The 22,705-nt window shown below is 45.4% G+C and overlaps 8 protein-coding genes and 1 non-coding gene across 9 annotated transcripts; 4 read left to right on the forward strand and 5 right to left on the reverse strand.

Annotated features, from left to right (window-relative positions):
• Positions 1–5,419: 5,419 nt before the first annotated feature.
• On the forward strand, positions 5,420–6,278 carry B0H65DRAFT_155550 (uncharacterized protein). The gene is made up of 2 exons (XM_062821149.1): positions 5,420–5,768; positions 5,842–6,278. Exons 1-2 carry the CDS (start codon positions 5,601–5,603, stop codon positions 5,917–5,919), a joined length of 246 nt encoding a protein of 81 aa, XP_062682859.1. The 5' UTR covers positions 5,420–5,600; the 3' UTR covers positions 5,920–6,278.
• On the forward strand, positions 6,149–6,222 carry B0H65DRAFT_t161. The gene has a single exon. It is a non-coding gene; the product is annotated as a tRNA-Val (tRNA).
• On the reverse strand, positions 6,270–7,427 carry B0H65DRAFT_587686 (uncharacterized protein). The gene is made up of 2 exons (XM_062830986.1): positions 6,799–7,427; positions 6,270–6,664 (listed from the first exon to the last, which is right to left on the reverse strand). Exons 1-2 carry the CDS (start codon positions 7,060–7,062, stop codon positions 6,395–6,397), a joined length of 534 nt encoding a protein of 177 aa, XP_062682860.1. The 5' UTR covers positions 7,063–7,427; the 3' UTR covers positions 6,270–6,394.
• A 460-nt stretch (positions 7,428–7,887) lies between these two features.
• On the reverse strand, positions 7,888–8,957 carry B0H65DRAFT_155561 (uncharacterized protein). Its single transcript, XM_062821151.1, has one exon. It carries the CDS (start codon positions 8,749–8,751, stop codon positions 7,987–7,989), a length of 765 nt encoding a protein of 254 aa, XP_062682861.1. The 5' UTR covers positions 8,752–8,957; the 3' UTR covers positions 7,888–7,986.
• An 881-nt stretch (positions 8,958–9,838) lies between these two features.
• B0H65DRAFT_155559 (uncharacterized protein) lies at positions 9,839–10,934 on the forward strand. Its single transcript, XM_062821150.1, has one exon. It carries the CDS (start codon positions 10,188–10,190, stop codon positions 10,677–10,679), a length of 492 nt encoding a protein of 163 aa, XP_062682862.1. The 5' UTR covers positions 9,839–10,187; the 3' UTR covers positions 10,680–10,934.
• Positions 10,935–11,893: 959 nt separating this feature from the next.
• Positions 11,894–13,878, forward strand: B0H65DRAFT_155584 (uncharacterized protein). Its single transcript, XM_062821152.1, has one exon. The coding sequence runs from the start codon at positions 12,067–12,069 to the stop codon at positions 13,705–13,707; it is 1,641 nt and encodes a 546-aa protein (XP_062682863.1). The 5' UTR covers positions 11,894–12,066; the 3' UTR covers positions 13,708–13,878.
• A 1,157-nt stretch (positions 13,879–15,035) lies between these two features.
• B0H65DRAFT_155668 (uncharacterized protein) lies at positions 15,036–16,495 on the reverse strand. Its single transcript, XM_062821153.1, has 2 exons — positions 16,342–16,495; positions 15,036–16,170 (listed from the first exon to the last, which is right to left on the reverse strand). Exon 2 carries the CDS (start codon positions 16,125–16,127, stop codon positions 15,330–15,332), a length of 798 nt encoding a protein of 265 aa, XP_062682864.1. The 5' UTR covers positions 16,128–16,170; positions 16,342–16,495; the 3' UTR covers positions 15,036–15,329.
• Position 16,496: 1 nt separating this feature from the next.
• B0H65DRAFT_570943 (VID27 cytoplasmic protein-domain-containing protein) lies at positions 16,497–20,093 on the reverse strand. The gene is made up of 2 exons (XM_062830469.1): positions 19,719–20,093; positions 16,497–19,459 (listed from the first exon to the last, which is right to left on the reverse strand). The coding sequence occupies exons 1-2, from the start codon at positions 19,735–19,737 to the stop codon at positions 16,992–16,994; spliced, it is 2,487 nt and encodes an 828-aa protein (XP_062682865.1). The 5' UTR covers positions 19,738–20,093; the 3' UTR covers positions 16,497–16,991.
• Positions 20,094–20,171: 78 nt separating this feature from the next.
• Positions 20,172–22,629, reverse strand: B0H65DRAFT_155736 (Prenylcysteine lyase-domain-containing protein). Its single transcript, XM_062821155.1, has 3 exons — positions 22,259–22,629; positions 21,631–22,154; positions 20,172–21,581 (listed from the first exon to the last, which is right to left on the reverse strand). The coding sequence occupies exons 1-3, from the start codon at positions 22,401–22,403 to the stop codon at positions 20,478–20,480; spliced, it is 1,773 nt and encodes a 590-aa protein (XP_062682866.1). The 5' UTR covers positions 22,404–22,629; the 3' UTR covers positions 20,172–20,477.
• Positions 22,630–22,705: the final 76 nt, after the last annotated feature.

Raw genomic sequence — 22,705 nt, forward strand, 5'->3', positions numbered from 1 at the left:
ATGCTACTAATAAATAATATTCTAACTATTTGTTATTTTACATATTCTCTATTTTGGTATTTATATTCTTTCCCTTATTAATATTATTTTTATTAGTATTACAATTATTAATAACCTTATTAGCTTTATTCTAAGTAACTTTATTTTAATTAACTTTATTCTAATTAATTTTATTCCAATTACATTTATCTTAATTAAATTTATTCTTGTTAAATTTATTTTTACTAAATTTATTTTCATTAGATTTACTCGTACTGTTTCCGCTACGCTCGCTATTATAGTCGTCATTGTTAGGAGATTTTCCTCCTATATTCTTATTATTATTAAAAATCGTACTAAATAAAGATATACCCGAAGTCTTATTCGAGAAAAAATAAATAGTAGCGGCCTAATAGTTAACTAATTAATATCCTGCATTTTAAAAGCATTTTTATTCAAATTTATCATATTAGTATTATAAGGTTGGAAGCTTCTTTTCATATTATATACATTTTAAATTATTTCTTTAATAGCTTTTTGTATTAATAAACTGAATCCGCTATATTTTCCGTAGTTTGTACTTAATATTTAAAGAATTCTAACTTTGCTTCCCTATATATTTTTTTCTTCGGTCTTTTTAATAATTAAAGTGTAGGGAGCGGTATTAAAAGTTTGCGGGAAAGTAGTGGGGCTAGGAGTTAAAGGGGTAATAGTAATATTATTATTTTTTTTTATATTCGCGTATTTTGTTGACGAAGCTTTGGCCTTATTTATAAAAAGCGTCGGTACGTTTTTTAAGCTTTAAAATACAATTTTTCTCCTATTAAGTTTTTAAGTTGGGAATAATATAATACGAGATTTAAGCGTATTAATATTTATTAAATAATAATTAAACTTTAAAAATTTAATTTTATACTTTTATATAAAGTAGTATAATTACCCTTCGTATATTCTTAATAAGTATTTCCCGTACCCTTTGGGTTGAAGTATTTTTAGGTATTACCAGTTTTATTATTAATAATTTTATTAATATAAATGTTATGAAGTAAGCTCTTCTTTATACCAGGCTCTTTCGTCGGCTTTTTATTCGGGGTAGGCGTGTCCTTTATTTTTATTTCCGGTCCCTTATTATTTTTTTACTATATATTAGCTTTTAGAAAGTAGTAGGAAAGTAGGGTAATTATTTTACGCGAACCTTCTTTAGAGTTCTCTTTTTTTTATTTTCGTTTGCTTTTTTATTGCTAATGCGCGTATTAGAGGGTATTTTAGTAAGTTTGAATTATATGCTAAATAATTATAAAGTTTATATTGATTACTATTTAGATTCGTTTAATAAGAAAGTATAAGTATTTATAGTAGTGGGAAAGATGCGTAATATAATAGAATTTACTATATATATATAAATAACGTTAATAGAAGTTAAGAAAGCGATGGGTATATAAATAGTTGTAAAATTGTAAAAGGAAAGAAGAAAGAAGGGGAAGAGGATGCGATAAAGAAAGGTAGAGAGGGGTAGGGATTTCCTAATTAGGGATATCTATTTAAATAAATTTATTTTAAATATATTATATAGATTTTTAAATAGAAGGTATAGATAGAAGGTATAAATGAAAAGTATAAATAGAAGGTATAGACGAATTTATTATATTATTAATTATTATTTCGAATTTAGAATATTTAAATATTTTTTATTTTATTATTTATACGAAATATTAAAACGGGGTAGTAGTTCGTTAATAACCTATAAGTATTTTGAATATTCTTTTAAATATATAATTATATATTACAATATAAATCATAAAAATTTATAAAATAGTTAAATAAGGTATAATAAATATATATTTAATATTTTTATTAAATTTTATGTAAGTATAGTATTTAAGGATTAATTATAAGCGACTATAATTAATAATTACTAATAGCGTATATAAAAGTATAGCTTTTAGTACGGGGTTATAATTATACTATTTATTATACTACGTTATAAAATATTTTACTAGTTGCTTATTTTTAAAGGGTATTACCTTAGAAAAACGTTTAAAAATTTTAAATTTGTATTACTTTAAATATATATTTAAAAGGTATTTTTTTCGTAGCTTATAAATATTTAATAATAGCCTTATATAATTAAATATATTAACGAAAGAAGATATTAAGAATAAGATTTCTTCTTGAGAAATAAAAAAAGAAGACTTATATAGGTATTAAGGATTTTAAAAATTAGGAAAAAGAAATTTAAAGAATTATTAAGGAAATCGAATTAGAAAAGAAGAATTTAGAATTAGAAATTAAGTACTAATATTAAAGTAGCGAATTAATAGGTTATATTTTATGTATATATTCGTAAAAAAAGTATTAGGGATTTTAAAAATTAGGAAAAAGAAACCCGGATAATTATTAAAAAGATCAAATTAAAAAAAAAAAATTTAGAATTAAAAGTTAAATATTAACGTTAAAGTAGCGAAGTAGTAGGTCATCTTCCTATTTTACTCTATATTATTCCTAAAATTTAACTTATATATTATTTAATAATTGGATCAATTCCTTTATTTTCATAGCGATAATAACGTTAATACTATTTCGAATTATAAAGTAGAGGTTATTTAATGTCCGGTCTAATTTATTTAAATTACTATTATTAATTTTTATAAAATTTAGAATCTTTTATAAATTTGTATTTAATTACTTATTAACTTCTTAAAAATTTAATTTATACTTTTAGAGTGTATTAATAATATAATTAAAAGTACTTTTAAATAGTGTATGAATTTCTTTATAAATTTCGAATTTATTTTTAGTTTAAAGATTAATTAGTTAAATAAAATGAGTAGGTTATAATGAATTAAAAGAGGGGTAATAGTATTAAATATAAATATAAAGTAGTTACTAAGTAGCGAATTAGCGGTATTTATATTATAGTATACTTATAAGGCGCTTATTAATACTTATTAGGTTATTTTCAAAGTTTTAAAGTTTCGGGTTTTATAATTTAAAAAAATTGTTTTCTTTAGGCAGTGGTCGTTCGGGTATAAAGATAGTATTCGGCTCCTTATCTTCTATCCTATTATTAAAAAAAATAAAATATTAGCGAATTAGTAGTTAAAAAGATGCGGGATAAATTTTATTTATTAAGTTATTTTTTTAATAATAGTATTTCCTAATAAAGTATATAAGTATATTTAAACTTAGAGGGTTACTATTTACGCCGTTATTTTTTAATAGTATAATATTATTAGAAAATGAGAGTTTGTATATAGATTAGTAATTTATTAAACCCAAATTCCGGAAAAGCTAATATAAGCGATCCCTAATAGAATTTTGAGCGGGATTATTATTTATTAATATAATGAAAGTAATTATATATATTATTAATAATTATATAGAAAGTACCGGTTAAATTATATAATATTTTTATTTTCTATTTTAAAATAGCGTTAATAGTTTTTAAATAAGTATATTAAGATTTAATTATATTTATAATATTAATTTATAAAAGTAGCGGGACTGTATATTTAAATTAGTACGCTTAATATTTGGTATAATTTTGTTAGTTTTTGCAGAGATATTTAGTTTACATTAGGTTAGTATGAATAATAACTTTATTAATAAATTAGAAGTAATTTTCTTTTATTAATTGGTTATATAAAGTTGTAGTTATAGTTCGTAAGGTACGGGTATTATTTTGGAAGTGCTTGTAAAACGTAATTTAAAAATATTTTTTGTATAATAGATGTTGGATTGCATTTACCCCGCGGTAGATAATATTGAAGGTAAATTATATATTTTTTTTATTCTATTATTAAATCGTTTATAACTATATATTTTAAAACCTAGCCCTATAAATTACTATATTATTCGATTAATATTTTTAAATATTTTTTAATAATTTTACTAATTTGATTAAACGTAAAGAAAAAAATAATACGAAATTACAATCCGTAATTATTCCGTACTATAATTATAAATAAGAAAAAGGTAAAATAGGTTGTATTATATATTGAATTTATAATTATAATTACGTTAGATTCTTATAAGATTTCTACATAGTTTTTATTTATAAAGATTAGTTTAATAATAGGTTTATTCTTTTTTTTTTCGTTTTTAGGTTAAATTTAGGGAGGAAAATATATTTAATTTTCTAATTATTAAGATTATTAAGCTCTTAAAAATATTTTTCGTATTCTATTATAGGGAGATTTACTTTATTAATAATACGCGGTTTTTTCTTTAATTTGATATATAGGGACCTTATAATATTAGCGAACTTTTAAGTAGTAAAATAATAACCCTTGTAGTAATTTATCCGCTTTCTATAAGCGGGATAGTCGTATTTAAAGACTATTTTTTCTATTATTATAATAAGGTAATTTATTGAAAGGAGAAACGTAATATACTTTTTTATAGCTATTAATATATTATTTTAATTATAAAATTTTATAATATAATTATATAGTTCGAAAATAGTAATTTTATAATTATTATTATATATTACCTATTTAAAGCGTATAGGATAACGGTTTTTTAAATAGCGGATATTTTTAAACGTTTTTTTAATCCCGCTACTTAATTATTTACCGTCTTTATATATACGGTAGCGGTATTATAATTTTTCCGTATACTCTTTTAACCCCCTTTTTAACGTTTAGGTTTCTCTTTTAATATAAATATATAAAACCTAATATTAATTATATTTTTATTTAGTAATTAGTATCATGAACGTTCTTTTTTCCTAATAACGCTGACGGATTTTTATAATTTTTATAAGAATATAAAGATTATCATTCAGTTACTTTATAATTGTTAGAATTAATTTAAGGGGTTCGCGTTCTATTTTCTACGGCGGTTACTTTAATAATTAGTTTTATTATTTACAATAGAAGGAGGCGAGGAAAGTGCTTAAAAGGAATTAGGTAGTAGTAGGTCTTCGTTTTTTATATATTTAGGGCGTACGGGTTCGTTAAATATTTTAAAAGTAAATTAATTAAGTATATTGGAAGTAGGACTAAGCGTAGTATCGTCGGCAATTACTTCTATAAATAGTTGGTTAAAATGAACTTTATTAATTAAAATTAAGAAATTTATTGTCCTACTTTCCTATAGTAGGATTATATTGGGCCGGTAATTAATATACGAGTAAAGAATTATGGTATATAGTAGCGAGTAGCTTATTTATTATTAATATATAGATAGGTATATATATTAGTAATTAATATAGGGTTGTGCTTTGATAACATTGTATAGTATATAATAGGAAACGTAGTGAATAATAATATTTATTATGGTCGTGGTTGCGCGAAATTTAGGGAGCTAGTAGTAACCACGGGGAAATTGCGGGAATATAGCGCAAGCGAAGTATAATAGTATAAATATTGTTAGTGGGCGCTTAGTGTGATTTTCTAAGTTTTGCGCAAAAGTAACTTTTGTGGCTAGTGCTGACCCCTGTAGGCCAGAAACCTAGGACCTCGATAATGCTCCCCACTACACCTTTCGAACAATCCCCAAAGTCCAAACAAACATTTTCCACTATGGGTGTTTCGCTCATCGCATCAACGGTGAAAGACAACGGTCCAGGCCCGCGCATCCTTACCATCTGACCCTATACATCGCACGCGCAAATCACAATGCCCTCAGACGACCTCAAGGATAAGAACAGCGAGCCCATCCATGTGGGTGACCACGTCTTTACTCACTCCCACGGTGGAAACCGTGGAAGACACGAAGGTGAGGTGGAAAAGATCGTGATCAGTAAGGAGGAGGCTGAGAGGGAAGGGGTGCAACATCCGCCTAAGGTAGGTATTTTCAACTCCAAAATGACATTTCGGTACCTCGCAGAGTGTTGACGCAAAAAAACACAATACTCAGGTTCTCTTTACAGATCAGCACGGTCATCATGTGGAACATAACCCGGAGGTGTTGCAGCATGGGGAGTATAGGAAGTGACGGATGCTTCGACTTGGAGGAGTGCATAATAAGAGAGTATGGTGTTTGCGGCTGATAGTTACAGTTTATGAGAGACGTTGGTGCTCGTTGGACGCTGGTGATAATCGCTGTCACGAAGCGGAGAGACTTGGTGTTGCTGGCCGACATTGATGAGGTCATTATTCTAGTAGTCTACTGGATCTGCGAGTCAGTTCTTAGATGGGACACATGGAAGAATTTAACATCCATTGGTCCGATGGTGTAGTTGGTTATCACGTCAGTCTAACACACTGAAGGTCCCCAGATCGAGCCTGGGTCGGATCACATTTTTTTAAGAGATCTTTTTTTTTTCGTCATTTTTTGTCGAACCACACACTCTACTCTTCCTCCCGTTCTCTAATTTTTGTGTCCCCATTTTCCCCCTGCTTTATAAGAAAACAAAAGCAGCACCAAGCAGTTCTGCAGTTATACCAACAGCCCTGCATAGTCATGACACCTAAGAAGGCAACCTCAAATGAACCGCCATCCGGTTATCAGCCACATTCGACAGTTGCCCGCCCGTGAACTGCCCACTGGTGCACTGATCCATGATCTTGCCCGCCGTCTCGGCCACCTTCTGGCACGTGGTCGACACGTACGCGACGGGTCCCGCGACGCCCACCACCTGCGCGCGGCCGTGGGTCCAGAAGACGGCCACGGCGTTGGCGACGCAGGCTTGCGAGCCGAGGGAGGCCAGTGTGTTGATGCAGATTATTGCGTCGGGGACCTAGTAGGGCAAGTCAGTCAGTCAGTCAGTCGGGAGCGGCTAGGGGCTGGGTTGTGGGTTTTGGTGTGGAAACGAGATGGGTGCGGGATGAGGAGGAGCGGGGTGCGGAAGGGGATGGTAGGGGATGGACGTACATAGGCCTGATCAGCCATTCCCACACAAGAAGCCGCTCTCTTTGACAGAGCCTCGGACGAAGTGCCGTTGGTCGAGGCAGTCCATGCCTCGATAGCCTGCTCGGGAGATAGAGCTGTGTCGGGGTTGGCGATGATGGAGTCGACCCATTTCTCGAAGGAGAAGACCTCACGGATTTCGAGGGCCTCGGAGACGGTTGGGGCCGCTGCTGCGAGGGGCAGGGCGAGGGCCAGGGAGGCGAGAGTGAGGAAGCGGTAGGTGATCATTGTGAGAGTGGTAAGAGGGTGAAGACTGGGTGAAATGGGTGAGTGATGTTTGGCTATTTCTTCCTGACTGAGTTGAGGATGTCAAGGCATCTTTATACGTCTTTCAAGTTGGGATATTCAACGTCCGGTTGTTGCCTGGTGCAACCACGGGTATGAAGTTGCCGTCTTTCATGGAGTCCGACATCATTTGTTGAAGTTCCGATGCCAATGCTACTGGTGAGCATCAAATTTGCTGAGCCGCATGGGGAGCCTCAAAAGCATTCCAATGCAATATCGGTAAGTCTATGAATGGTCCATGAGACCCTTAATGGTGTCTACGAAGGATTGCGGCTAAACTACCGCTTAAAGTGTAAGCTACGCTGTGAGGTAATGGTCTTGGTTGAGTGCACCGGTGGAAGGATTGTTTCCGAGCCTCAACTCGGACTTCTGAGAGAATTAAACCAAAGCAAGCATTGAACACTATGCCGTGGTCCGACAATCCAATATTCCAATTAGATCAGCATACTCAAGAAGACTAGGGTCTCGGCCTTAGAAGGTAGCGGTCAAGATCATTTTATTAGGAGACTATGGTAGCATCTCATGAGGGTAACTCGGATCCATGCCCCTGAAGTCTCATAGTGTCTCGGACTTCAATGGAGAAAGTCGTTGTCTGTTATTGGATCCAGCACATGGAAAAGTCTTCAGAGACTTGACTGTGATGACAACATTTTTCCAGCTGCTAAGGTAGTGTTTGTATCTCAAGTCGCATTAAGTGTTTTTCGTCCCTTCTCTCTAAAGTCCATGAAGAACCGTCGTGTCATGACATTATAATATCTAACTCGAATACCTTCATCAGTCATAACTTCATAAACCAGATGCATGCCCGTACCCATGCCCCATAACGTAACTGCGCCTTCATTCATCACCATTTCCCCTCCACCCAACCTAATACCTCAAGTCCCTCCTCAAATCCTTCCTCGGCCCATTAAGCATCCGATTAATCACCAACCCGCCCAACGCACTCCCAATCTTCCCCTTCTTATCCCCCCTCCCATCCTGCCTATGATCCGTCGCCACTCCCACCGCCGCCGCCGCCATCGCCGCCGTCAACACCCTCGACCCCTTCCTGCCCGTCCACGGGCCGGGCTCCTTGCGCACCCTGACGGCCTCGATGGCAGCGGCGTCGAGAGCAGCATCAATGCTCCGCGCCCATCGGCTCTTGGAACGTGGGTCACGGCTGTTTCCTGTGCTTCGATGGCTGCTTCGCCCACGCTGCCTGCTTTCGTACCGCTCGGGAGAGTAGGAGTAGGAGCGTTGACGGTTTAGACTGGCTCGAGGCGGGTAGCGGGAGGAATGGGTACCACTACCGCGATCGCGGTCGGGGGAGTGGTGTCGTGATCGGGAGGAACGTTTCTTGTCGTGGGTGTAGTTGGTGCTGTAGTCGGTGTCGTAGTCGGAGTCGTCCCCTGCCCCATCACGATAGCAGCCAGATGACCTGGTTCTTGCTGAATCTTTATCTTTGTTGAGGCCGAGGTTGCCAAATGTGGAACTGAGTCTGTCCAGGGCTCGACGGCTTATGGAGCGGTGGCGCTTGGGAGGTGCTGTTGCTGACCGGGAGGGACGGTCGTAGTCGGAGTAGTCTGAGTAGTCGTCATCGTCTTGGTAACGGTCTCTGTTGGAGCCTCGTCCTCGCCCGCGGCGTTCTAACATTTTGTAATTGGTGTTTGGTGATGGAGACCTTGGTGTTTTAGTTTGGGCTGGGGTTGAGGGTTCAATGTTGTCTTTGTCGTCAACCGGAGTAACCAACTTTGTGTCGCAGTAGTGATCAATAGTGAAGGAAGAAAGGATGAACTAGTGCCAGGGGTCTTGCTTCGGTTATCAAACTCCTCAACGAGGGGTTGCTCCTTCATACCGGTAACTCGAGCTGGAATCGCCACATCATCTGCAGGTTGATCGGAAACAAGTTCACTTGAACACAACCATCCACACACTCAGCCCTAACGTCATACCGAACACACCACGCTGGTAGGTTACATTGGGATGTCTTGGCCAGACCCTCAACGCATAGGATTGGCTGAACTGAACTCGGCACGTTGATCCGAGACGATGAACATTTCAGTGCATGGAAGTTTCCCCCAGTCTTTGCAAGATATATAGAGAGCTATGCCCAGTCTTCCAGATCAGGTTGTTGACCAAAAGACCGAGCTGTGTTCGATGCTGCTCGCATCACTGGAGTGCTTGGTGCTTGGGGACAAGTGACACTCCGGCGGTATCTGTAAAGAGGCAGCAACTCAGCGAGCACCAACTGGGCGGCTCAGTGTTTAATGCTGACGCATACAAAATCAGAAACGTCGGACCACCTATGAACACGCTGCTTCAACAAAAATTTGAGATTCGAGGTAAGGAGGCTTGGAGGGCTAGCGTGAAGTCGACGCCGTTGAGGTCCTGAACCCCTGAACATCACCGTTAACCCTAACCCGATTGATTGCAACATGACGTCAGTGCAGCAGTTGAAGATCAAGTGCCGACCGACGATAGGGACGATAAGACTGCCAATCAAGTCCCAACTTGACGCTAAGTTTTCCCTTGGATGCTGCCTCATAACGTCACCAACCAAGTCTCAACTCTGTAGGGCCATCACTAGACTGATCACTGAACCAGAATGAGCACCACCACTTGAGCCTAAAGCAAGCCACCAAAAGTGGCTGAGACCAGGTGGGATTACTTGCATTTTATGGCCGGCGATCCATGTGGTGATGTTATCATGACGCTCCACGATGTTCCTGACGAGGAACCTAGCACACTTCCCCTGCCGTGTCTGCTTCTGATGATGCTCCTTTTTGCTTCTATAACTTGACTCAGATTCGCCTCGTGAGACTGTTGAATCTTCATCGCCTCTTCATCACTCGCTTTCCATCCACACACCGGTCATCTGGGGAAAAGGGTGCTTTTGAAGCACACCATCGGCCACTTACAGCCCTAGCAGGGGACCGTGATCGACACCACTTGGTGTTTGCGCCCATACAATCCCATTGCCACTTGACAAGAGACTCAACCGGCCAAATCTCCTCTTTCCAATCATCGGAATAGCCCCCAGACGACAAGCAATCCCACACAGTCAGAATCCAGAAGAAAGCACTTTCGAAATGGCCCCAACAAAAACATTAGCCTCATTGGCCAGCCTGTTCATCCGCCAGGACCCACCCACGGCCACCGTCACCGTGGTGCAACAAGCCGACGACGGCAACGGCAACGGCGGTGGAAATGACCATCTCAGCACCGGTGCCATCGTCGGCATCGTGATCGGAGTCATTGTCGGTCTCATCCTGCTCTGGTGGATCTTCAAGTCGCTGTCCCGCGACAAGAACTCGAGGATGGCACCGGCTCCGGACCGCCAAGCCTACGACCCCGACATGCCGCCCGCTGCCATGTACCGGTCTCGATCTTCCAGGTCACGCTCGGCGCACCGCTCACGCTCGCGCGGCCACCATCACCACCATCACAGACACTCGTCGAGGTCGAGGTCGAGACCGGTGGTGTATGACGATAAGATGTATGTGGCTACGCCGGTACAACCGGCGGCTGTGTACACGTACCCTGATCGGAGGAGTCGGTCGAGGTCGAGGTCGAGATACTAGGTTTCTTAATCCAGAGGTTGATCAGGGGAAAAGAGTGTGATGGATGAAAGGTGGCCGGGTCGAAAACCTGGGGCCACATATGAATGGCTCTGCCTCCCTGCCGAAGAAATGATCTTGATGGGAAGACGATATTGATGAAGTTATGAATGATGATGACCACCGCCAAACCACAGCGACGGAGACTGCTACAGTCACGCAACGACATGATGATGATGGTAATGCAGCGAGAGACGAAGCTGGACTGTACTATTCTTAGTATTACTATTTCCCTAATGTATAATAGAAACATGATACCAATCAACGACTTACACATGCGCATCTGACCTTTACTCATGTTTTTCTTGTGAAACTGGGTGAGATTGGTTGTTGTTGAGGGGGAGGTGCACTAAGAGTAAATGCAGTGGATGAGGGCCACTGAAAGTTCACCGGCCAGAGATGAGGCGCATCTGCGAATGACTTCCTTTTTGCTCCTTCAATTCCTCCTCTTCAAGTCGGTTCGGTTCTTCCCCCCATACGGAATCGTCTGGTACGTCATTGTCTCTGCGCGGCACGATCCAAGTAAAGAGTATGTGAATTCAGATTTCAGGACCGCGGCTTTGTGAGGAATGAATGGAGTTGTAAGTGCCAGCTGTGCAGCGCAGATTGGTGAGACGTGATCGCTGGATTTGGATGAGGTTGTTCACTGTTTCGTCCGCTGTCATCGCGGGCCCCGGCCTGCTTTTTCGACCGTGGCCCGAGCCCTTGCCTGCCGCGGCCGCATAACATCCTGACCAATCACCATCGTTTGCGCTCGCTGTACATAGCGCCCGGCCCGCAACAGCGCCAGCGAACGCACAACAACAGGGAGTCAACAGTGCAGTTCCGTTCAAGTTCGTCTCTTCAACCTCCGTTCGTCCCAGAATGTTTGAGTCGGTGGAACAAGTCAACGCCAACCCGCGAACCTTATCGAACGGAATGAAAATGAAAAACTCACCATGTTCCGCCGGGCTCTACAATGATCGTCGATGTCTTCGACGTGGTGTTCAAGTTCGGACAAGGTAGCCATAACGGGAGCAACCGCGCTTATGATGGCCGGCGCGCTTACTCGCAGACGACCTCATGGCGAAGAACTCCGGGCGCTTACGGACCCTTCCCGGACCATCGCCTTGGGTTTCCAGTCGGCACATTCTTCAATTGACCCGGTTTGAATAATTACTTACTTTGAGTACAGTGTAGCTTTACACTTTCGAACTCGGACACCTTCCCGAGCGCTAACTGTTATCAACAACCCCGGTTGGTCTGGAAATGTCAAATACATATAGGAAGCTAAAGCCTCACATAGCCAGTTAATATATCCAATGCCTATTTACAAACCTCGAACGCAGTTCGGCTCACTATAGCCTTCAAGATGTGCACCTTCTGTTACACCCCCTACATCGGATGCCCCAAAGGACGACGACACTACTACCTCCAATGGTTGAAATGCAAAACTGCCATCAAGAACGGCCACAGCTACTGTCCCATCGGCGAATCTACCGAGGTTAGAGAACTCCAGAAGCTGTCTGGGAACGTTCTTGCTTGCCCATTCCATACGCACATCGCCATACAGCAGATTGAGTTTGAGTTCCGCCAACGAGACGAAGTTCCAAGCCCGATAGAATCTTCCGAGCCTTCTTCTCCCACCACATCCAACACAACTTGTGTAGCTTCTGAGAACGAATCCGAGGTTGAGGTCAACCACGCAAGTCAGAAGTCCTTGTACAGACCTTCTAGCACCGCAGTTTACCTCGACCTAAGGTTTCCCAACTCCGGTCCCATCAAGCGGCACAAGTCAGCATCACCTCTGAAGACAGAAACCAGAAAAACACATCGAAGCACGGGCGGGAGCCTAGACAGTCGCAGTGAACCCAACAAAAGCATTACCTGCGACCAATCTCCTCCCAGCAGCAGCAAGAGACGTCCGCTCATCAGCCCAGGCCTCCCAGCTAGCCCGGCTGCATACCGTCAAAGTCGGAGTCGAAGTCGAAGCCAACCCCCGTTACAGCCACACGCCAAACCCACCTTGAAGGCACTCAAAACCGGGCTTGATACGAGCACTAAAACCCTGGGGGACGCCAACGAGTTCTCAAAACCAGCCCACTACCCACTGGCACCCAGCCCTCCTCCACCCGAAATCATCACGACATTACCGACCCCAGTTGACCAGGTCAAGCCATCCAACCCCGACCTCTTGACTCGCCGCCTGGGGCCCTCGACGGCACTTACCATATCGATTACCAAAGCCCCAAAGCTTACCATTCAAAAAATCACATCTTCCAAGTCCGAGCCAGAGCTTAAGTCAACATCCAAAGGTCCCGAATCAAGTAAATCCACCACCACCACCACTCCCCACACATTCGATTCCTTCCTCACTCCCTCCGGTACTCTCCAGACCGACGCTCACTCTACCCCCACTCCCACCTCCACCGCGGGCAACACCACCAAGAGCAGTAGCAGCAGCAACCTCTTCACCCGTCTAAAAGACAATACCACAACAACACTCCATCATCCCGCTCTGAGTCGTACACTCAGCGCCAGCACCAGCACCAACCGCCGCCGTCAAGCACCAGCCACAGACCCAAGGAACATCGCGCCATGGGATCAGGTGCTTTTACCGGCCTCTATCTCCAAGCCTGTCAACCTTGAAGTCGGAGAGAATAGCTCTACCAATATCAAGAAGCCAACCACAGTGCTAGATGGCACCAACCGCGCTGGTTCGGAAAAAACAAACGCAATCGACGGTCACCTTCTCCAAGGGAGGTTAGGGGGGCAAGGTCCGAGGACGGCGCCGTTGCCAGCCGAGATGGAGGTCATGATGTCGAGATTGGAATCAGTCGGAGTTGGTGTTGGACTTGGGATTGGATTGGATGGAGTTATCTTGAGTGTTGATGATGAGGTAAATCCTATAGCGGGACAACACAAGAGGAGTGGTTCGGCTACTTCATTGAGGGGGAGAATGGGGCTGGGGCTGGGGCTGGGCTTGAAGAAGAGGGGGGGCGAATGTTGTTGATCGGATGGATGGCTGTGCATTGATTGCATTTGGGGCTTCCTCGGGGTTTTCCTGAATGGCAACTGGGCCGACTCGTTACTGATTGGCGAATCGGGGCTTGGCTTCCATTGGGATGGGGGGCAATTGACTGTGTAACAGAAAATCTGAGACGAATGCATACATGCCTATTCGAGTAAATGATCGTTCCAAATTTGCCGTAAGCCTATCCTTTTCTTACTGGACCATGGGATGGCACAATGAGGAACGAAATGAGTATATAGGTAACGAGTGGTACTCCAACACTCGCTGCCTCGACCTTCTTTCTTTCTCTCTTTTACTTGGTCACCGATTCCCTCTTTTGATCTTTATTCATCCCTGAGTCGCCTTCTTTTCAGCTGCTACCTTGGCAGCATGTAAAGAAGGTCTTAGAATATCGGCAGCATGTAAAGAAGCGCTTAGAATATCGGCAGAAGGGGTGGGGGGGTGGGAGGGGTTGCTCTGACAGGCGGCGGTTTGGGCAGAGGTCGAAAAGAGAATTGAAAGCGAAAGACCACTCACTGGATTCGTCACCTCCCGTCTCTTCGAGAAGTTCAATTATGGCATACGAAACCTGGCCTTCGCATTCTGCCACACTCGTTTCCCAGCAAGACAACGAACGGCACAACCCTCCTCCACCTCCCATACCGTTCGTTTTCCAACCTGCCAACATGAAACACCCAACTTCAAAGCAAAAAAAAACATGTTACAGATAGCCAGCAAGCTGGTGTCTTTCTTCAGCTTGGGCAACACTACTACAACGATGAGAAACTTGACAAGCCGAACTCCAGCACCCAACAACCCATTCATGCCTCGGTGAACTGCAGTCACTACCACCCTATCAACCACTGCGATATATGATACCTAGAGGCAGCAGCCGCACTCGCATTTCGAATGTTATCCGCGGCAGCAACATACTCTCTGCTGGGGTCACATTTGCCGGGAATGAATGGATGGTTCACCACTCTTCTGGAGTTTTTGACCTCTTACGGTATTGGGTTTGTTTTGGGAGTCTTTAGCTCCAATAGTTAGGGTCAATTGCTTTCTCTTCTCTGGAGGATCACTTCAGTCATTGTAGCCCAGGTAATCACAAGGCCACACACAAGCTGGATGGATGGATGTCTGACATCAGAAGAGCGGACTATGCAGCTGCAATATCGAAAGCAATCCAGAGTTGTCTCAAGGATGCGAATAATTCATTCACTACCTCCTTTCATCAGCATACCTTAACCATAGCAATCACAACCCTCCTTCCCAACATTCTCTCTCTCGGGCTATCTAGGTATATTTTCTCTCCTTTTTGACCTCTGACGTCTGAACCTCCAACCTCTTCCCATTCGCCCACTCATGAACAGTGTCTATAAAACCGAAATCCGACAAAAACAAACTGGGTATAACTTCATCGCCTGACACCTCACCGACCTCACTGTCCTCCCTGTCCGCACGACTTCACCACTTCACAACTTCACCATCACTCCTTATCCTTCCCCTCCAATCCCCTCAAACCCCCTCAAACGCTCTCAAACCCTCAACTAGTCAAGCTAGTTCAACCCCCAGCTCAATACCCAGCGTGACTAGTCCCCTGACCATCAACCCTCGGATCCAGTTTATTTCAACAAATCACTCCCATGCGGTGGTCCGGCCGTATTTGATCCCGGGCCCGGTAAGTTTGCCGTTGTGTTCGAACTGCCACCCACGTCGTGTACGTGATGTCCCGAGCCAAAGCCAGAGCCAGAGCCAGCTGTCGTCGCATGCCCCTGTTGTGGCAGATGTTGGTTATTATGGTGCGCCCCCACCGCACCGAGCCCGTGTCCAGTCCCTGCGGCGGTGACGGTAGAAGCGTTGGTAGCCACGTCTACTCCGTGATGAAACCCGTGACGGTGCGGGTGACGCTGCGGAGGAACTGGAACGTCGCTATTCGGATTATCCATCCGGTTGTTGTGGTTGGGGTCGTCGACGTGCGAGTCGAGAGTAGTGTTGGCTAGGCGAGAGGAGTGTGTTGGGCCGTAGTAACCACCACCCTCGGGCACCGCATCGTGTTGCTGATGTTGTTGGTTGTAGGCATGATGGGATCCGGTGGTGGTGGTGGAAGAACCAGCGCCGCCGCGCATACTTGGGCCCATGCCAGTGTGTTGGTGGTGATGGGAACCTGGTTCGTGAGGACCGTGTCCGTAGGTACCCTCAGCGGTGGCCATGGCGGCGACGGGCTGATGATCCATGGTGCTGTCCACTCGGGGATCGAGCTTGTTGAGGATGTCGTGCTTGTGGAAGCCGGCTGTGGAGGGTGCTGGGCCAGAGGCGGGATGTTCGCCAAAGGTTTGGTTGGGCTTCATGGTGGCGGCCGAGTGGTTGGTTGTCTGGTCGGCGCTGGCGCGACGAGTTGCTCGCTCGGTTGAGGAGAACATGTTGTTGTCTGGTATAAATGTTGGGAGACTATACTAGGTTGTTCTTGGTGTAGTTAGTATAGGGTTATAGTTGTTAACGTGTATAGGGAAGCAAGGGAGAATCGTGTGAAAGTTGGTGTTGTTGGTGATGTGATGAATTGCCATCAGATGTTCTTCCAGACATCAATGTTATATACCACGTCAGTTCACAAAGCCCACAATCAGTCATTCTTGCCTTTTCTTCCACAACATTTGCCCCAAAGAGGAAGAAACCTGTTGAGCCCGCTTGCCTATGGTGATCTCATTCTACCCGTACCCACGTCACGTTTAGTTGGCAGCGTTCAGAAGCGTGGACTTATTTTACCAGGAGCTGCGGCGGAACTTGTCCGGAGAATTCATGTCCAAACTTGGGCCAGGGCGGGAGCGAATGATCTCATCCCGTTGTGTCACCTGCCCGAACAACGCCACATCTAGATCGCGGGAAGGGATACCGGTAAAGGTAAATTGGAAATGACGACAGAGCACTCGCAGGAGCACACACTGGACGGCCTCCTCACTTACGTCGATCGTTTTGGGGTGCTGATATCGATACACATCTCCAAGGAGTCATGAGTGGTAAACAAGTAGACAGACATAGATCTTGCTACATACCTAGCTACTGAATGAAACCCTACAGCTCATTCCAATCCATCACAAAAACCTCCAGAAGCCGCTCAGACAAAACATAAACCAGCTCGAAACCATAAACTCCTGGGCATCATCAGAGTCCCCATCATAATCGTGTCGTTAAGTAGGCAGCTCTCCACCTATTCATCCATTGAATGTACCGTAGAAAAAAAAAGAAGTCATCGATAATCATTGCAAACCCTCCATCTCAAATACCGTTTAGTACGGCGAGTTGACGATGTCTTCCCTCCTCAGCCTCTGAACAGCCGGCGTCCGAGGACCACCGACTCTGTTACCCGAACCTCCCCTCGCGGCGTTGAGGAAATCGCCGGCAATGCTCTCTCTTGTCGGCCTCTTGAGACGAGTGTGATCAACCATGTTGACCTCGTGTGGAAGTGCGACAATCACATTCTTGTCTGTACCGAACTTGAAGTCGTCGGCCTTGACATCGTCCGTATATCGCTTGATGAGATACGGTGTCTTCCTGCCGGTGAGCACCTTCTTAAGGTTCCATTCAATGATATACGGACCAGTGGCGGTAATGATGCTGGTCTCCTCAGTTCCGGTACCCGTGTTGAACTTGGCAGGCGTGAAGTTAACAGGCTTGCCAGTCTCATGGGTGAACTGGGCCACATGCTCGGGAGTCAGAGCAAGACGGCGTGGCTGAGGCTTCGAGTCGGCAGCAAAGGACTTCTCGAATCCAAGCTTGCCATCATTCTTACCTCCCCTTTGCAGGGCGTCGACCAGCAGGAGGTAGTTGCGGCACGTGGCAAGGACCCAGCGACCGTCGGCAGAAACATCGAGACCGAGAATGGGCTCACCAAGAGCGGGGATGTGGGTCTTGGCGTTGATACCGAGGCGGTCAAACAGACGAATGTCACCCTTGTTGGATGCCACGGCGATATAACCCTTCTCGGTAGTCGCAAGGGCAGAGAAGTCGTTCTTGCTGGCGTACTGCTTCAGCTGGCTGTCGACAAGCTTGGTTCCGGAAACACGAGGATCGATACGGTAGAGCGCATTTCGGCTAATACCCAAGAAGGTAGGTTCGTGGGTCATCTGGGCGAATTTGTTTTCGGGTGCAAAGGTAACAACGGGGATGTCGTCATGAACCTTCCACTCGTCGACAACCTTGCCGTACTCGAGATCCATGCGATACAGCTTGTTCGGGTCACCATCTTTTTGGAGGACAAGGTTCCGATCCTCGTTGTGGAGCATGACCTTCGTAGGCGAGAAGAGCTCGCCCTTTGGCGTCTCGACCTTGGAGATGTTTGTGCTGAATTCGAGATGGTTGCTGGGCGTATGCTTGAAGACACCAATCTTGGAGCCGCGGACAACAAACGACCGATCGTGCTTGTAACCAACAGCGATCGACTTGTTGGTGTCGGTGTCCTTGGGCTTGTATTCAACATCATCATCCTCCTCGTCGGTGTCGTAGTGTTCGCTTTGGGGACCACCATCCTCGGCATCCTCAAACTCCTCCTCTTCTTCCTCCTCCTCCTCAGGATGCTGGTCCTCAAGAACCAGGTCGTTGAACGCATCGAGAACATAGTTCTGTTCGGTCTCCTTGATCTTGGCCCATTTCATCTCATTCTGCTGTTCCCAGAGAGCAGACGTCAAACCCTCTTGGAATCGGTCGAGGGTGGGCTGGTCCTTGAAGCGCAGTAGCCACGAATACGCTGAGCCATCGTCCGTGAACTGGTTGAAGATGAAAGAGAGATATTCGGGGTTGAAGACTGGGTTGATCTCCGAGCTAATGGGAATGCCGAGCCACTCGCGGTCGGGAGTCGAGACTTGCAACCAGTACTTCCAGTTGCCAATTTCGGAGACTGTTGCTGTCACCGAGTCGGCCTGGAGGACGAATGCTCCCGAGGGAAAATCGTAGAAGTGAAGCTCGCCCTTCTCGGCGGCCATAACCTCACGGGCCTCAGGAGGTACCGTGGCCTTTGGGGGACTATAGTTTCTCTCTTTCTTGACAGGAGTAGACTTGACAGGAGTAGACTTGGCAGTAGTAGACTTGGCGGGTGTAGAGGGGCCTGCGGCGGCCTTCTCCCGCTTGACGCTAGTGTTGGCCGAGTGTAGAGGCATGGCGTCGATGGAGTCGATTGACCGCGTAAGAAGGGCAGGGCTGTGAATGGGGCTAGCCTGAGGGATCGGTGGCTCGTCAAAGAACTCGAACTGCTGGAGGTCCTCTTCCGTGGCCAAGGTATTGGGCTTGCGATATCTGCGCTCGTACTGGCACTGCTTGGCAGCGAGCTCGAACTGGTCGACTAGCGAGGATGAGATGGTGGTGTCGCAAACAAACTCGTAGACGTCTCCCACGTCTCCGCTCAGGTCGCGCCAGGCCAAAACGTGATCGCCACCTTCTCTCTGTTCGACGCGGAAGTGGAGGGCCTCGTCGAGCAGGAATGTCTTTTCGTCGCGTTCGGCAGCGAGGATGTCGGCGTCGATGTCGGCGTCCTCACCTTCCTCTTCGGCGAGCAACTCGGCCTCGCCCTCTTCGTATACTCGCTGTACGACGAGCTGGTACTGGAAGTCTTGTGCTGTGCGACGGATGCGCGCCGAGGCGTCCTTGAAGAGGAGTTCGGAATATCCCTTGGGAGAGAGAGGTCTGACGAGGTAGAGCTGGCCTTGAGGAAGCTCGACTAGCGTTTCCTGGTTGTTACCGGAACCAAACAGAAGCTTGGCCGCTATAGGGTAAGTTAGCCAATGATCGTAACGAGGCTTTGAAGGGTTGATGTTCGCGTGGTTGGGTAATGTGAATGGGTCTTTGAAAAAACCATCGATCGTGAGGAAGGCAAGAGGTGTAGATTGGGCGCGTTGCTGGGGCCAGCCCAGCGTTGCTTCCTGGTGGATGCTCCCACCACTGAACGCCAGCGATCATATGCCACAACGGTGGGGGAGTGCTTCAGGGTTCGTTTGAGTGGAGGGGAATCCATATTGACTTACCTCCTCTGAGGACAAACATTGCTGCCGTCGGTCAAATATGATACTTGACTAATCGTATTGGACGTGATATGAGGTTTCACAGCTTAGCAACCGGCGTGGACGGTGCGTTATCGCTGGCTGTGAATTGTGAATGTCGAAGGGAAGGAGCCCCGGTGTTGAAAGGTAAAAGTAAATAGAGAGGATAGCGCTCTGATCAGTGGGGACGTTGCATGTTCTGGCCTTCCTTGCCTTCTGGAACGAACCTTCAGGTGCAGGGCAGAGGCAGCTTCAAGTCTGGGGGAGAGGGTACCACAAGGAACCTGCAAAAGCTGCGTCATAACAAGGCGGAACGTGGCGGTGCATGTCCTTCTAAACCAATTAAGACCATGATTGTCGACAGGAACGCCACGGACAGCCAAAGCCCAGCTGAGTCACATGCGTGCCGCCGCTCATCTCGTCTCACTTTCAACAACAAAGGGAGGCGTCCAACTGTTAACACCCTAACATTTTGCAGCGTAAAGGCCGCCATTCTCTGTTAAGGACCGTCACTCACCACCATCTAACATGAACGACGCTTGTGCCGTCTCGTTGATGCCAGGAGATTCCAATGAGCACAAGCCGTAGAGATCTAGGCCGATGACGACAAGTCTAGAATGGTATGTGATTCGCTCTTCATCTATCATAAATAATCAAGGACAAACGCCGGAAAGCAAGAAACAACCGAAAGCCCCAGCAACACAGGAGGCGCCTGGACTCCTGTGTAAACCCCGAAGGGATGGGTTAAAGGTCCACCAGCGGCATCTCGGGCAACTCGGTAGGCCGTGTCTTGGGAACTTCACCCGCCTTCCGCACTCCTCCCCTACCAGCGCCTCTTCCTGCTCTGTCACAAGTCATCTTGAGCTGTTGGCCTGGCGCCAGGCTACCATCACCACTCTGGACACCTCCACTCTCTACTCCCCTCATGTCGTCCACAATCAGTCTCGCCACGTTTTTGCCCATCAAAGCGTTGGTCTCCATGGTCGAGATGAAGCTCTCCATACCAGAGGTGTAGTAAAGGCCGGTTCCAACAATGGGGTCCTGGAATGTTACGCGAGGCTCGGCCTTGGGATACGAGTAGAACACATGGGGATAGTACCACGAAATGGGGCCGACTTCAGCACTTGACTGGTCCTTTGGCTCGGCGACAAACGTCTCTGGGACCTTGACACCAAAGAGACGGCGGAGAAACTCGGGAGTGACCTTCTCAGGAGAAAAGATCTTGTAGGCGTACTCCTCCTTCTGGGTCTTGGGGTTCACCAGCTTACGCAACATGCTGATGCTAAAGAAGCCAGCGCTTCCCGCGCCTTCCACTCCCGATGTCGCGTTATCATTCTTGCCGAGTGTTGTTAGCACTGTTCCGGGGAGAGCTTTGGGATTCTCCAGACCAAAGAATCCGGGGCTGTAGCGGAAGGGCGAGGTGAAAATGGTGACATGAAGCTGCACATAAGGTATCTCATCAATGTGGGTTTCCAGCACACCATCCGCGATTTTGATGTTGCTGAATTGGTACGGATTGGCGAGGATGACATTGTCGAACTCCACTGGATAGGCTGTGTCCTCCTGAGATGATGAATGAATAGCTCGGAGGCTGTACCTGGCGGAAGTGGTGGTTTCGTTTCCGGTTTTCGCGAAAGCGATAGATGACACCGAGGTGTTGAGCATGATGGTGGCCCCCGAACTCTCAACCATCTTCTGGAATATTTGCCAGTTGCCACCTTGAACAGCTGTCGAGCCTGCGGGCGCCATCGCAACCATGGTATCGAGTCCATGGAGGCGTCCAATATTGGAGGCGTAGTTGACCCGGGTGCTGGCTTGAATGATGTCGTGGGCATAGGCACCATAAATCTGGAAACTGTCAGTCAAACAGTCGACCAAGACTCGTTCCGCAACTTACATCATTCGTTTTCAAGAACTCCTCGCCAGTCGCCCCCGTAACAGAGGTCAAGCCAAGATCATATGCGCGTTGTGTCAGAGATTTGAATGGAAAGTACGGTTCTTCGTACATGCGCAAGAATTTGGAAACAGTCTCCTGAACGAGATCATTTGTCCGCTTAGGGGTCCGAACGCCGTACTGCCAGACGATGTGCCAGAGCTGGGATATCCAGCTGCTGCTCGTGTCAATCTCAAAGAGAAACTTCTCGCCGTCCCAGATTCCCATTTTAGGGTCGGAGCCTACATCAGGATCCTTCTTTCGTAAGCCAAACTCCTCCACCGACTTGTTGAGGATGTAGTTCTTCTCGATGAAGATGCTGGCTCCCAGTTCAAGTCGAAGCGAGGGGTCATCATAGGGGTTGATGGTGAGAGTCCGTCCACCAATATGATCTGTCTTTTCGAAGATGGTGATGTTGACACCGACGTTGTATTGTTCGGCATACTTGCGCAAGTGGTAGGCGGCGGAAGACCCGGCTGCCCCAGCTCCTGTGTGGTGTATTAGCTTCTTGTGAGTGGGAACGATGTGTACGGAGAGAGATCAAGAAAATGAAAGAAAATCCATGTGAATCAGGATAAAACTGGAAACTCACCGATGACGGCGACCTGTCGCACCGGTGTGTCTCTAGATTCGAGGTTGTCTCCCTCGATCGCAACGGGGATTCTGCGGGCAAGAGCTGGCGATGTAAACAGAAGCAGCGCCGCAGCGGCGGACTGCAAATCGCATGGCAGTCTCATGCTGTGTTTGGGAACGTGGCGGTAGGTAGGTTTGTGTTGCCTTCGTTTACACGAATCGGTTGAAGCGAAGAAGCAAGAGCACTTGATGAACTTGAAGGTATGAGAAATAGATGGAGGAAGGAAACACTTCTCTATTTATTGGGTTATCTGACATTGAAATTCGGACCAGTCGTTCCAAGGGAAAGCCGCGGTGTAACACAAGCTGCATTTGTCGCAGCTTTATTTTGAATACGGCAGGAGCTCAGTTGGTATCAAGTAGAGAGAGCTTCCCGTCGCAGTGAGCCGTTGCACCCTGCCGGAAA

Source organism: Neurospora tetraspora (genome assembly GCF_033439725.1).
Source record: "Neurospora tetraspora strain CBS 560.94 chromosome Unknown B0H65scaffold_3, whole genome shotgun sequence".
Classification (NCBI taxonomy): Eukaryota; Fungi; Ascomycota; class Sordariomycetes; order Sordariales; family Sordariaceae; genus Neurospora; species Neurospora tetraspora.